This window comes from Alligator mississippiensis, chromosome 5, assembly GCF_030867095.1.
Source record: "Alligator mississippiensis isolate rAllMis1 chromosome 5, rAllMis1, whole genome shotgun sequence".
Taxonomy (NCBI): domain Eukaryota; kingdom Metazoa; phylum Chordata; order Crocodylia; family Alligatoridae; genus Alligator; species Alligator mississippiensis.
This window is the reverse complement of record NC_081828.1, coordinates 40,025,398-40,038,251: the sequence shown is the minus strand read 5'-3', so window position 1 is coordinate 40,038,251 and position 12,854 is coordinate 40,025,398. Positions and strand designations below refer to the sequence as shown.

Sequence of the window (12,854 nt, the reverse complement as noted above, 5' to 3'; positions counted from 1 at the left end):
GGGGAATGGGGGCCTGGTGGGTTAGATGACTAGGGGGGAGCCAGGACTCCTGGCTTTTTATTTGAGGCTCGGAGGAGGAACATGCAACAGAACAGCTTCATCTCTTTATTCTTTGTCTGCAGTCTGGCTGTGCCTCACCTATGGGGAGAGGGTCTTTGTGTCCCCTCCCGCCATGGACTGGGCTTGCTTCTCAGGATCCTGGGGGATCTCACCCCATTTCAGTGTGGTCAGGGGAAGGAGGGGTTGTTGGATCTTCTGGCCTCGTATATCTGTCTGTGTGTACATGCCCATGGCTTTCTCAGACAAAAGGCAGGGTTTGGGGGGTGTCCTGGGCTTTGTCCAGCATGGGGGGGAAGTTGGTGGCCTGTCTGTGTCCATCCACCTGTAAGACAAGGTGATCTTGGTCCCTGAGTCTGTCCAGCTCTGGTAGTGGGGGCAGTGGGGTATAGCTGCATCAGTCTAGCTCCTGAAAGTTGGGAAGCAGTGGTCTGGCTGTCTGTACATCCAGGCAGGAGATGGTGGTTGTCCATGCAGCTGTCTATCCAGGCAGGAGGTGGGAGCTGTCTGTCCAGGTGGGGGTGAGAGCTATCTGTCTGTCCAGGCTGGGGGTGGGGTGGAAGATGGTGGTTGACTTATGCATCAGTATGTCCAAACTCAGGGCTAGGGCTTGTCTGTCTGCCCATCCATGTGGGGGGTGGGGCTGGAGCCCATCTATCCATCAAGGCAGGGGTGGGGGCTGGCTCAGGGCTGGGTATCCATGAGCTCCTCCCAGCTACGCAGGGCCCCCAGCAGCCCCCCGTCACCCAGCGAGTCTGAGATGTGCAGGTCCAGCTCCGAGCTGCGCAGAGATGAGGCACCGCCTGCCTGGCTCAGCTCGTGCAACTTCTGCAGGGCCACCAACACCACCTGCAACAAGGTAGGGAAGGGCAGGGCTGGGTCACTGGCTGGGTCAGGCTCCCAGGGCCCAGCTGATAGGCTTGGGAGGTGTCTTGGTTCCCTCCCCACCCCCACCCCCATGCTCATCTGCAGGGTCCAGGCAGGGTGGGGAGAAGGTATTTGGGGTCCCTGTCTCCATGCTGACTTTCAGGGTCATTGGGAACAGGGTGATGGGAGATGCTCACAGTTCCCCACCAGACTCAGCTGCAGGAGGTGAGGGATCCCTACCTGCACCATGATGAGTTTCCGGTTCCAGGGCCGCTCGGTGTCTGGCCACTTTTCCCCCAGGCACAGCCACAGCTCATAGTCAGGGGACCTGCGCTGGCCCTCCATGAACCCAATCAGATCTGAGGGGGGATAAGGCAACCACTGGAGAGGGGAGGTGGCCACTGGCACCCACCTCCCTGCCCTGCTTTCTCCCTGCTGGATCCCAGGGAGAGAAGCACTAAGGCCACTTTCCAGCACCCCCCATTCATGAGATTGCAGGGCTGGAAGGGACCTCATGAGATCACATCTAGCCCAGCCCCCTGCTCATAAGAATATCAGCAGAGCTATATGGGGTCTTGTCTCCAACAGTGGCAGAATTGGGTGCTAGACAAGGCATCAAATTGTACAGCTCTAGAGTGGTCCCTATTCAGTACCCTCCCTGGCTTCCACCATTTATTGGCTTAGAAGTGCCAGAGGAAGCACCTCCAGCCATTCAGTTCAACAGCTAAGAAGAGATCTCATCCATGAATTAGTAAGAGCTGGGTCAGCTCATAGGTCCATCTTGCTCAGTCCCCTGTCACACAGAGGTAGAAAGCAAATGATGAAAAGGAGTGAACTGGGTATGAGCAGGGTCACTGTGCCCCCCCCCCCCCCCCTTGCAACCTCCAGCATTTAAGATTCAGGAAGGTCTGATTCAGAGGCCATGCCCCTCCCTCCCACACAATAATTATGGATGTCTCTTTCCTCCAAGAAAGTGTGCAATCCCTTCTTGACTGGCTAAACTATCAGCATCCACAGCCTCTGGTGGCATCAAGTTCCACACTTCAATTATCCACTCCCTTTTAATCCTGGCACTGCTCTGTCTTCACCGCCTCCTGCAGCCACGAATTCCACAAGTTAACAATGCATTGCAGAAAAAAAAAGTACTTTCTCTTAGTTCTAAAACTATCACCTACTAGGTTGCCCTTCAGTCATAGTGCTCTGGGACTTAGTGAACAACAGTTCCCTGTGCACTGGGCCCATACCCTTTGTGATTTTTATAGACATCTGTTGTACACCCCCAGATTCCCTAGCCTTCTCCTTTCCAGAATGAAGGGTTCCTTCATTAGTCTCTCCTGGTATGACAGCTGCTTCAGGCCCCTGATCATTTTGGATGCTCAAGGCAGGATCACGCTGGACTAAACCATCCCAGCCAAGTGTCTCTCCAACCTGCTATTGAGAGCTTCCAAGAATGGAGATGCCACAACCTCTCTAAGCAGCCTGTCTTAATGCTTGACCACCCTGAGTCAGAAAGTAACTCATCAACCTGAATCCTCCCTGCTGCAGCTTGAGGCCATTGCTCCTAGTCCTGTCCCCTGCAGCTTCAGCGAAAAGCCCATCTCCATCCTCTCTGTCATTGTCCTTTAGGTATTTGAAGACTGTGATCAAACCTCCACCAGCTTTCTCTTCTCCTGACTAAACAACCCCAGTTCTTTCAGCCTTTCCCCATCAGTCCTGCCTCCTAGGCCCCCCATCGTTTGCTGCACTGGATTCTTTCCAATCTGCCCACATCTTTCTTGAAACACAGGGCTCAGAGTTGGGCGCTATGCCCCAAGGGAGGCCTCCTGGGTGCAAAACAGAGTGGAAGACTTGCTTTCCTCTTCCCTTGATGTGCAAGTGACCCGCCTTTGGCTTTTCTTTACAATAAGAACACACTGATGGCTCTTATTCAGCTTATGGTTCACTATCAGCGCCTGGTCCTTCTCTGCAGTGCCCCCAGCCTGCATCTGTGTATGTTACTGTTCCATCCCAAGTGCAGCACTAGGCACTGGTCCTTGTTGAATTTCCTCCTGCTGATCAACTGTTGCCAGTGGATCCAGGGCAACAGTTGTGGCACAGGGCCAGGGAAACAGTATCAGGAAGTGATTGGGGGGGTAGCAGCAGGCTCCAGGGACCCCCATCCTAGTGCAGGGGGCCAGAAGGGGACATGTGCCAGGCCCAAGACCCAATTCCAGCATGCATGGGATGGTGCTAGGTCCAAGGGGACCCAATGCTGGTTGAAGGGGATGGTTGGTGCCAGGCCCCTCCCCACAACCAATCCAGCCACCCAGGGGCAGGAGGGGCAGTGCCAGGCCCCTGGGAGCCAATCCTGGCTCATGGGAGAATTGGGTGGTACCAGGACCAATCCTGGTGTGTGGGGGCAGGAGGTAGAGGGAATGATGCCAGGACCCCAAGGACCAATCCCAATACACAGGGACAGTACCAGGTCCCTGGAGATCAATCTCCATGTATGGGTGCAGAAGAGGCTCCTGTGGAGCAAGCCCAGTGCACCACAAGAGGTCAGAGGGGGTGGGGCCAGGCCCCTAGACCCCAATCTGGGTATGCACAGGTCTCTGGGCTGCACATAGCCCATGGGCTATATGCTTGATGCCCCAGGTGGTTCTGGATGGTCACCCCACCCCGGTGTCTGCAGCCCCAGCCCACTTCAATGTCAGCCACGCAGTGCCACCTCCCTCTGGCCTGGGGTCTATTCCCTCTCAGCACCCTCCTTGGGGCCCCACATCCCCACTGTACCTTGGATGAACTCAGGTAGGCTGTAGAGCGGCGTAAAGCTCTCCTTGGGGATCTCCCCACCAAGCGCTCCAGGTGCAGGCGTTGCTGTGCGCCCCCAGAAGGCATGGCAGCGCCCCAGCCGGCAGCCCCCCAGGATACGCCCCTCGGCCCGCAGCACCACACCAGGGCCCAGCCCCCGGAGCAAGCGCCCTGTGTAGTTGGCCTGCACCCTGTCGGGTAGGGACTCCGGGTCAGGCAGCACCACATCCATCAGCTCTGGGGCAGGGCTGGGGATGGACTGGGGGAACACCAGACGCAGCCCCTGGGAACTGGACACCAGCGTATGCAGAACCCGGTGGCCCCGATAGTACACGTTCACATCGAAATCTGTTACTGTAAGGGGTAGAGGAGGTGAGGGGGGGGGCATGCCCATGGACTCCCCCACCTCACTAATTGCCCCTGGCCTTGCCCACCCCGACACACTACCTCCCCCAGGCCCACCTAGAGGCACTAACCCCTTGAAAGGTCCCTTTCACCCCTCTAATCACCCCAAACCTACTACTCCCCTGCCAAGGCCCCCCTGACCCTACACAACCCCCCACCCCTGCTTCAACTGACCACCCCTGACCCCCCATAGATCCACTGATACCCCCCATGCTCTCCAGATCCACCAACCCCCACAAAGTCTCCTTTGACCCTCCTGATCCTTTCCAGACCTACTGCTCCCCACCCCAGGCCCTCAAGACACACTTTACCCCCTCTACCCCCCAGAATCAACCCCCAGAAGCCCCCCAAATCCACTGCATGTCTCTGCAACTCCTCTCCCCACACTGGCCCCCCATCTGAAAGCTGCTCTGACTACTCCCACTGAACCCTAGAGCCCCCTCAGACCCACTGACCCCCCCCCCCAAGGTCACCAGACCTGCTGCCAGTGATGGGGGAACATGACCTGCCACTACCCCCCCCCCCCCCAGTTTCAGTGCTGTAGGGCTTGGACCCCATGGTCACCTACCCCATTGCTGGACCTAAGCTGCTAGGAGGAGGCACAGAGGGGGCCCCCTGCCCTGGAGATTGGGCTGTAACAATTGGGGAAGAGGGGATCCACCCCAAAGGACCCCCTGATCCTGAGGAAGAAGTGGGTGGCACCAGATTTTCTCTCAGTCACTCACCAAGCTCATTTGACCCCAGCAGCAGCCCTCCAGGGTTGGGGGTTGATAGTGGCTGCACCAGAGGGGGTAGGACCTCAGCCCCGCTCAGGACAGGCACTGCAGCATCCCCTGGGAAATGAAGGGCAGGAGTGAAGGGCGTCAACATGCTGCAGGGAGCAGGGGGTTATGGGACAGGACTAAGGGGCACCAGCCGGGCTAAGGGTAGTTAGGGGGCTACGGGTCAGGAGTGAGTGGCACCGGGAGGGCTGGAGGCAGGGGGGAGCAGAGGGCTGCAGGTTGGGACTGAGGGGCACTAGAAGGGCTGGGCGAGGGCATGGGCTGTTGATCTACTTTACTTACCTACTGCCTCCCCAGGGCCAAACAGTGAGAGATCTGGAGAAGAAATGTCTGGAACAGAGAGAGGTCAGAGGTTGGCAAGAGCCTGGACAGGAGGCCCAGATGCCTGGGTTCTATCCCAGCTCTGGGAGGGGCCTGGGGGGCTACAGCAAGGGTGGAGGGAGGGCTGGGAGCCCAGACACCTGGATTCCAGACAGTCAAACAGTGTCTCTGGATGCTTCTGTGCCAGAGGCAGCTGGTGCTGAGCAGTGTGGGCATGCTGTGCCCCTCACCAAGAGCCCAGTCTTTGCCCCCATGGTCCCAGGGAATCACTCACCCTCCTCTGGGCTGCAGAGGGTCATCAAATGCACGTACTGCTCCAGGTCCGAGTCCTGGTGGTTGGGGCATAATTGGGTGCGTCTTAGAAAAGGTTACCCCCACAATTCAGATGAAGACCCCTTACCCTCTCCTCACTAGCCCCATCCTCCTCCTTTGCAGGCCCCACCCACCTCCTCAAGCCCCTTCCCCAGGTGTTTCCTCCACCCTTAACTTCTTGAATGTCCTCCTCCCCCAACACAGGTCCTGCCCCTACCCCAGGCCGCCCCACTTTCACCAGGCACCCACCGGGCTGCAGCCCTCCCCTAACAGCTGCTCTAGGGGTCCATCGAGAGTGTCAGCCCTCCCTGCCACCAGGGGGGCTTCATCTGCACCTGGGGAGGAGGGAGAACCAAGCTTAAGAGCCAGAACCACAGGCCAGTGCCTCTTACTCCCAACCCGCACCCCACTGCCCCCCTGCCCTACCTGGTGCCCCATTCTCCTGCCCCGCAGCCCCCTGCCACTGTCCTTCACTCCCAAACCTCAGCCCCACTCACCAGCCTGCACCCCCACAGGCAGGATCTCATAGACCTTGTGGGGATCGGTGGCATCAGAGCTGTTGTCCTCGACCACCTTGAACTCAGGTTTCCGGTTCAGGGCCGAGCGGAAATTCCTCTTCCAGATGGAGGGCACAGGGGCAGTACCTGCATGATAGCACCCACTGACAGTGGCCCAGTCCTGGAAAGGAAAGATGTGGCAGGGACAGCAGGGAGACTCCCAACCCACCGGTCCCTGCACCCAGCCCTGGGATCACCTCTAGCCCTGTCAGTGCCCCTCATGCAGCCCCCTACCTCCTCCGCTGCCCCCAGCCCTGCCCTGCCCACAGGGAAGATGCCTGCTAGGAAAGAACCCAGATGTTCGGCCTCCCAGGCCCTCCATACCTAGGCAAGAGACTGAGAAGAAATGAGAGACCCCTCACTCCCCCCTGTTGTGCCCCTCACTCCCACCTGGCAGTCCCCTGCCTCCTCCAGCCCTGCCGATGCCCCTCACTTCCAACCTGCAGCCCCCCGGCCCCCCCCAGCTCTGCCAGTGTCACTCATTCCCAACACCCCAATCCTGCTGGTGCCCCTCGCTCCTGACCTGCAGCCCCTGCCCGCTCCTGACCTGCAGCCCCTGCCCACCCCAGCCCTGGTAATACCCCTCAGTCCTGACCCGCAGCTCCCTGCCACCCCAGCCCTGTCGCTGCTCCTCATTCACAACCCCCCCCCCCCTTGCTGGTGCCCCTCAATGCCAGCCCCCTGTCACCCAAGGTCCTGTCACTGCCCCTCACTCCCAGACACAGCCCTGGTAGGGGTAGCCCATGCAGGGAGTCAGGCACCCTACCTGGAAGAGCTGGAAGTCCTCACGCGCGGCATCATGGCGCAGTCCGTGCTTCCAGGGCACGCGGAACCGGGTGCGTTCGGCATTGAGCCAGCACACACCCGGGTAGCACCCACTGTCCAGCTGTTCCCGCAGCCAGGGCACCAGCAGCGGCCGCTGGGACCCCATGGCAGCAGCGCCTGGAGGAGTGGGGCACAATGGTCAAGGGAGCAGGGGCTGCTCCCCACCCCCTTTTCCCAACAGGGTGTGGCTGGGCCCAATCCTGGCAGGGCATCAAGCAGGAGCTTTCCCCCTCCAAGGAGTCCCGATCCCGCCCCAGTGCTGGTTGGGGGTGGAGCAGGGGAATTCCCCCCTGCGGGCCACCGGGCCTGATCCTGGCTGGGTGCAGGGCGGGGATCCCACGGGCCTTTTTCCTCCAGGGCCCCGATCCCACCCCAGGCAGCGCAGGGAGGTATCCCTTCCTCCCCGCATAAGAAGGTCCTTCCCCCAACCCCATGCCTACCCAGCCCCACCAGGAAGCAGTTCCAAATCCTCGCCTGTGACGTCACATCCCGGAGGGTCACATGACCGAAGTGTTTCTGATTCCCCCTGGAGCGACCCTCCCAAGTTGGGGGTGGGGGTGCAGCCCCCTGCTTGGGGGACCCGTCTCGGGGTGGGGGGTTTCTGACTTGTGGGGGTGAGGGCCATGCCCCAAGAGGGGTGATCGGGGGCTGTTGGAGCTGTGGGGAGTAGGTCACCCCCATAACACGGGACTTAGCCTCACTGAGCGGGGGGCAACCCCCCTGCGGAGTCCCCATAAAAATGGGGGTGGGAGCAGCCCCTGCCCCAGAGAAATAGAGAGAGAGAGAGAGAGAGAGAGAGAGAGAGAGAGAGAGAGATGCGCCTATGCAAATGAGCTGTAAGATCCCACCCAACCCTCATTTGCACAGAGTATTCCTCACCCCTCCCCCCGGTCCTGCGAACCGGCAGAAAGTCACGGGGCGTGGTCTGGGTAGGCCCCGCCCCCTCGCATAGCCACCCCCCCCCGTTTGGCGGAGGAGAGGGTGGGGCGCATGCGCAGTGGCCAGGTCCAGAAGTTTGAGTCCCCTTTTGGATGTAGGGGGGAACGCAGGTCCCGGCCGCTGCGGAGCTTTCCCCCCCCCCCCCTCGGGCAGGGTGAGGGGCGGCGGGGGGGACTTGGGGGCAGCTGGGTTAGGGACATTGCCCCCATGCACTGCCACTCCAAGCAAGGCTCCCAGCTCTGCTCCCCTAGGTGTCCCGGGACACCTGGGTTCAGTGGGTCCCCCCCAGGTGCTCCCGCACGGGGACACGGGCAGGCCCCTTGTGCTCCCGTGCTCAGCCCTGCCTGCTCCCCCCCCACAGGCTGGGCCATGGCGGGGGCCCCAGCGCCACCCCGTCCGCGGTGCCGAGTGCAGGCCGAAACCCGGCTGGTGCTGGAGGCATTTCTGCAGGGCCGGGGAGGCGCGGGGGCCCCCGGGCATGTGGGGCGCAGCTACCACGACCCCCAGCGCTACGCACACAGGTGAGGGGACACGGGGGGGGGGTCTGGGGCCGGGGCTAGGAAACCTCGGGGGTCTTTAGAGGCGGGTGATGGAGGGCAAACCCAGGAGCCGGGCAGGGGACTGTGGGGGGTGGAACTATGGTATAGGGGGCTCTGCAGGGAGTGTATTATGGGGGGCTCTACAGGGGCTGGGACCCTAGAGGCACCTTGGTGGTGGGTGAGGGGGGCTCTGAGCAGATCTGCAGGGGCAGGGGGGACCCTAGGAGCATCCACAGCAGTCTGAGGGGGGGCCCATGGGTATGCACTGAGGTTGGGGGAGTGGAGGAAGCCCTACAGGTATAGGGGTATATGGGGTAGCTGGGGGGGGGGGCACAGAGTTATGGGGGTGTATACGAGTAGCTATGGGGCACAGGGCTGTGTGGGTGTGTAGGGTAGCTGAGGGGAACAGGGCTATGGGGGGCCCTAGAAGTCTAGGGGTATATAGATGTAGTAGGGGGTGGGAACAGGGTTGTGGGGGGAACCCTAGAGGTATAGGAGTGTATAGGAATAGCTGCGGGGTTTATAGATTTATGGGGAGCCTCAGAGGTATGGGGGTGTATAAAGATAGCTGGGAGGACACAAAGGTATGGAAGGACCTTAAAGGTGTGGGGGGCCCTAGGGCTGTGGTTATGTTTGGGGTAGGTGGGGGGCATAGTCATATGGGGGGCCCTAGAGGTATAGGGGTAGCTGGGGGGCACAGGGCTATGGAGGTAGCTAGGGGTGTGGGGGTATATGGGGGCACAGAACCATTGGGGCATGGAAAGGTAGCTGGGGGGCACAGGGCTATGGGGGTGTATAGGGGTAGCGGGGAATATGGGGCAGCTGGGGGGCACAGTTACGGGGTGTATAAGTGTAGCTGGCAAGCATGGGAATAGCTGGGGGAGGCACAGCTATGGGGGAGTGTGGGGATGCCAGGCGTGTCCACAGGGATGGAGGGGAGCTGGGAGGGGTCTCTGGGAAGACTGGCCATGCCCATACCCCCCAGGCCCCTGCCAGAACAAGCCAGCACTCCCGGGGGGTCCCTGCGCCCTGGCTCCTGGACCCCCCTGCACGAGGACATCAACCGGGTGGAAGAGCGCAAGCACGGCTTCAAAACCAGCGTGAAGAAGCTGCTGCAGCGTCGGGCCAGCCCCCGTCACAGCCCCCCTGGCCCCCTGCCTGCCCGTGGAGACTCCCTCAAGAGGCAGAAGGGGGGCGAGGGGGAGGAGGGGGGGCGCCGTCGGTACCCCCGCTCCTTCTCCTTCAAGGGGTTGCTGCGGAGGAAGGGCCTGGCCCGAGAGGAGCAGGATCCCCATCCCCCCCCATCCCCCTCCTCGCTGCGCCCCACCTCCCTGCCTGTCACCCCCTGCTACTGCACGGACCTCCCTGCACTGGGACAGCAGGATCCCACGGCACAAGGTAAGGGGCCCCAGAGACACTGGCCAGGAGGAAACCCAGGTGTCCTAAGGCTCTAGGTCCTGTTCCTCTCAGAGTAGGGAGAAAACCCAGGCATCTGGGGAGTCCCTGGTGCCCTGACCAAACCCACCCAATGTGGACCCAATGTGCTACCCAGAGCTAGGAGGGAACCCAGGTGTCCTGGCTCCCATCCCCCCTCCCCCGTCTAACCTACCAGAACTCACTCAGCCCCCCAGAGCCCCTACACTACATCATTGTGCTTTCTGGGAGCTGGGGGAAGAACCCTAGACACCCTGGCTACCAGCCCCAACTTTATCTCACCAGACCCCACTCACATCCTAGAACTAGGAGAGGACCCCCATGCTCTCCGCAAGCTGGTGGGAGAGTCCAGATGTCCTCGCCCACAGCCCCCTGCTCTAAACAGCTCTGCCCCCCAGGCCAGCCACCGCAGGACCCTGCTCTCTATGCCCAGGCAGCCCAGAAGCTGGACAAACTGCTGAAGCAGCAGCAGCTGAATAGCCCTGGGAGCGCTAATGGGGCTCCCTCCCCCAGGCTGGGGGCCAGGACCCCCGGTGTCCAGCTGGGCATCAGGCACTCAGGTAAGCTGCTACCTGGGGCAGGGGCTCCCTGCCCTCTGGCGGAAGCCAAGTGCTCACAGGCCTGTCTTTGCCTCCAGCTCCGACAGACCACTCCTCGGAGACTGCCAGCGAGCAGCACAGGGAGCAGGTGATCCAGAGACTCATCAGCCTCCTGGAAGAGCAGGCTGAGGACATCAATCGGGAGGTACTGGCCTAAGCCCCTGCACTTGTCAGCCAGTGCCCCTCACTCCTGACCTGCAGCCCCCTGTGCCTTCCCTGGTGCTCCTCCTGCCCCACAGACTGCCCCCACCCCATGCCACTCAAGCCCAACCTCCACAAACCCAGCACAGGGCCCCTCCCCAGCCCTGTCAGTTTTCCCACACCTGAAGCCCCCTACTTCCCCCAAGTCCTAAGAGCCACTGTTATGCCCTCCCTGCAATCCTTTTCCCTAGCCCTGACAATTCCCCTCACTCCTGACCCACAGCCCCCTTTGCCCTCCCCCAGTGCCCCTTACTCTGGACCTGCAACCCCTGCTCCCCCCCTGCCCAGCCAGTGCCCCTCATTCCCAGCCTATAGGACCGTGCCTCCTCCAGGCCCTCGCTCCCGAACCGTATCCCCCTGCCCCCCCCCCAGCCCTGCTGATGCTATGACATTTCCCCTCACCCGCAGATGGAGACAGACCCCGTGCTGCGCAGCACCTTGTCCCGCATGTCCTTCCACGGCTTCTCCCAGCTGGCCGAGGCCTTCGCCGCCCGTGCGCCCCCCAGCAGCCCCAGCCCCCAGCTCACGCGCCTGGCACTCACTATGGAGCTGACCCGGAGAGTGGCTGGGATCAGCAACCATGCGGTGCAGACCCTCATGGGCTACAGCCTCCAGTACATGGAGCTCTTCGTGCCCTGGCTCCAACAGCAGGGCGGCTGGGTAGGGGGGCCAGGCCGGCCTGGGGAGGGGGCTTTGTGATGGGGTGGGATTTACATGGGGGACTGGTAGGGGATGGGAATTATGTGGGGAGGAGGGATCGCCGTGCCAGGGAAGGGGCAGCTGGGTTGGGCTGGGGAGACCAGGGGCCATAGGTTAAAGGGACACTTGGTCAGAGGGGATTGGGTGTGGTGGCCACATGGGGGGAGGCGGGGGGAAACTGTATGAACTAGGGGGCCAGGCTACAGTGGACATGGAAGGAATCTAGGGGCTGTCTGTGGGCCATGCTTGGGGTGGGAGCTGTTGGTCTATCTGGGCTGGGCCTCCCCCCTACAAGCCTCCTCCCCACCCCACAGGAGAGCATCGTGGGACAGGATGAGCTCTTCGACCTCCAGCTCGACTAGGGGGAGGAGGCAGGATGCAAGTTGGGTTGGGGGGAGGGGAGCTGGCCATCCACCCCCCAGAAGCCACCGTGATGGGGTGGCCCCCTATCTATGGGGAGGCCCCCTGGCATTCTCAGGGTACATCCAGCTGGAGGGGACCCCAAAACAGATACCTTCCCTGGGGCCATGGAGGGCCCATTGTGACCTCTTATTAAACATTTAAAAAATATTTTTAACAAAGTTCTTGATTGCTCCGGACCCTTCTTGTCCCACCTGCATCCCTCCATGGGGAAGCAGCAGGGCAGCTGCAGCCACTTCTGGGGAGGGAGTATTGTATTGGACCTCCCCCCCCGGCCTGGGGCTGCGATGCACCTGTGGGAGGGATGGCAAGGGGTCCCCCAGGGTGGGGGGGCAGAGGGGTAGCGGAGGAAGAGCGTGAAAGCATGGTATTCGCTACCTACAGAGGGGAGTGGGGGCTGGGGCTGTACCTGACAGGCATACTCTTGAACATTTCAGCGTGGGGGGGCGACCCCAGGCACGGAGAGCGCCTAGCCGATTGGTTGCATTCTCCCCAGCGGCTTACCAATGAGTTTGTTACTAGGGCCTCGGTTAGGGTTGAGGGGGCGGGGCCAGTTTTTGACTGGCAAGGCGACTGGCCAATGGCTGCGGTGGCGGGAGTGGGGGCTAGAGTGACGTATCAGGTCACCAATGGGATCGCAGGTTCAATGGGGGGGGTAGGTCCCCGTTAACGACTAGCTCCCAGCCTCTGCCAATGTAATGTTTCACTACGTTTGAGCGACATTACCGCCGCCCACTACAACAGCCACTTGACTGAGGGGGGTGGGACGCGAGCGACTGCTGTTTGCCTCTACCAATGAGAAGTTCCACTCACCGTGAGCGACATCGCTGCTGTCCAATAGAGCCACAGCCTGTGTGAGGGGCGTTGTGAGTGACATTCATCTCGTCCAATAGCCTTCGACCTACACGAAGGGGCCGCGACGGCGAAGCTGAGTGACATCTCCCTCCCTCAACGCCGCTAAAGGGGGCAGGGGCAAAGCCTCACGGTCTCCTCCAATAGCAGTGCCCCTTTGCCTGTGAGGGTGGGGCCCGCACGTTGAGCGACATCTCCGCGACCCAATGGTGGGGACCGCGGCGCGGAGCGGCCAATTGGGGTGGCGGAGGGCGG

At 61.2% G+C, this 12,854-nt stretch overlaps 2 protein-coding genes across 7 annotated transcripts; one reads left to right on the top strand and one right to left on the bottom strand.

Annotated features, from left to right (window-relative positions):
* Positions 1–91: 91 nt before the first annotated feature.
* Positions 92–12,240, bottom strand: IRF3 (interferon regulatory factor 3). Of its 3 annotated transcripts, none has more exons than XM_019494946.2 (11): positions 12,157–12,240; positions 6,858–7,033; positions 6,326–6,415; positions 6,032–6,212; positions 5,784–5,869; positions 5,497–5,551; positions 5,184–5,231; positions 4,845–4,952; positions 3,697–4,068; positions 1,165–1,283; positions 92–906 (listed from the first exon to the last, which is right to left on the bottom strand). In XM_019494946.2, exons 2-11 carry the CDS (start codon positions 7,020–7,022, stop codon positions 742–744), a joined length of 1,389 nt encoding a protein of 462 aa, XP_019350491.1. In that variant the 5' UTR covers positions 7,023–7,033; positions 12,157–12,240; the 3' UTR covers positions 92–741. The 3 variants fall into 3 exon arrangements, with proteins under 3 accessions (XP_019350491.1, XP_014452106.2, XP_006274938.2); XM_014596620.3 differs by lacking the exon at positions 12,157–12,240 and adding an exon at positions 7,357–7,664; XM_006274876.4 differs by lacking the exons at positions 6,326–6,415; positions 12,157–12,240 and adding an exon at positions 7,357–7,660.
* Positions 7,892–11,908, top strand: BCL2L12 (BCL2 like 12). Of its 4 annotated transcripts, XM_059728206.1 has the most exons (7): positions 7,892–8,009; positions 8,217–8,376; positions 9,380–9,792; positions 10,227–10,388; positions 10,466–10,572; positions 11,037–11,242; positions 11,642–11,908. In XM_059728206.1, the coding sequence occupies exons 1-7, from the start codon at positions 7,907–7,909 to the stop codon at positions 11,889–11,891; spliced, it is 1,401 nt and encodes a 466-aa protein (XP_059584189.1). In that variant the 5' UTR covers positions 7,892–7,906; the 3' UTR covers positions 11,892–11,908. The 4 variants fall into 4 exon arrangements, with proteins under 4 accessions (XP_059584189.1, XP_019350494.1, XP_006274979.2 ...); XM_019494949.2 differs by having other exon boundaries at positions 7,972–8,376; XM_006274917.4 differs by having other exon boundaries at positions 7,972–8,376; positions 11,037–11,288; positions 11,642–11,784.
* Positions 12,241–12,854: the final 614 nt, after the last annotated feature.

What these genes read in the sequence shown, in the direction of transcription:
- BCL2L12 (XM_019494949.2), top strand. Translation starts at nt 8,063, where the DNA reads ATGCACTGCCACTCCAAGCAAGGCTCCCAGCTCTGCTCCCCTAGGTGT. An exon ending in CCCCAGCGCTACGCACACAG is followed by an intron (nt 8,377 to 9,379) that starts GTGAGGGGACAC and finishes CATACCCCCCAG; the next exon opens with GCCCCTGCCAGAACAAGCCA. An exon ending in CTGAGGACATCAATCGGGAG is followed by an intron (nt 10,573 to 11,036) that starts GTACTGGCCTAA and finishes CCTCACCCGCAG; the next exon opens with ATGGAGACAGACCCCGTGCT.
- IRF3 (XM_014596620.3), bottom strand. Translation starts at nt 7,651, where the DNA reads ATGGGGACTCCGCAGGGGGGTTGCCCCCCGCTCAGTGAGGCTAAGTCC. An exon ending in CTGCTTCCTGGTGGGGCTGG is followed by an intron (nt 7,034 to 7,356) that starts GTAGGCATGGGG and finishes CCACTCCTCCAG; the next exon opens with GCGCTGCTGCCATGGGGTCC. An exon ending in GCCTGTGGGGGTGCAGGCTG is followed by an intron (nt 5,870 to 6,031) that starts GTGAGTGGGGCT and finishes CCTCCTCCCCAG; the next exon opens with GTGCAGATGAAGCCCCCCTG.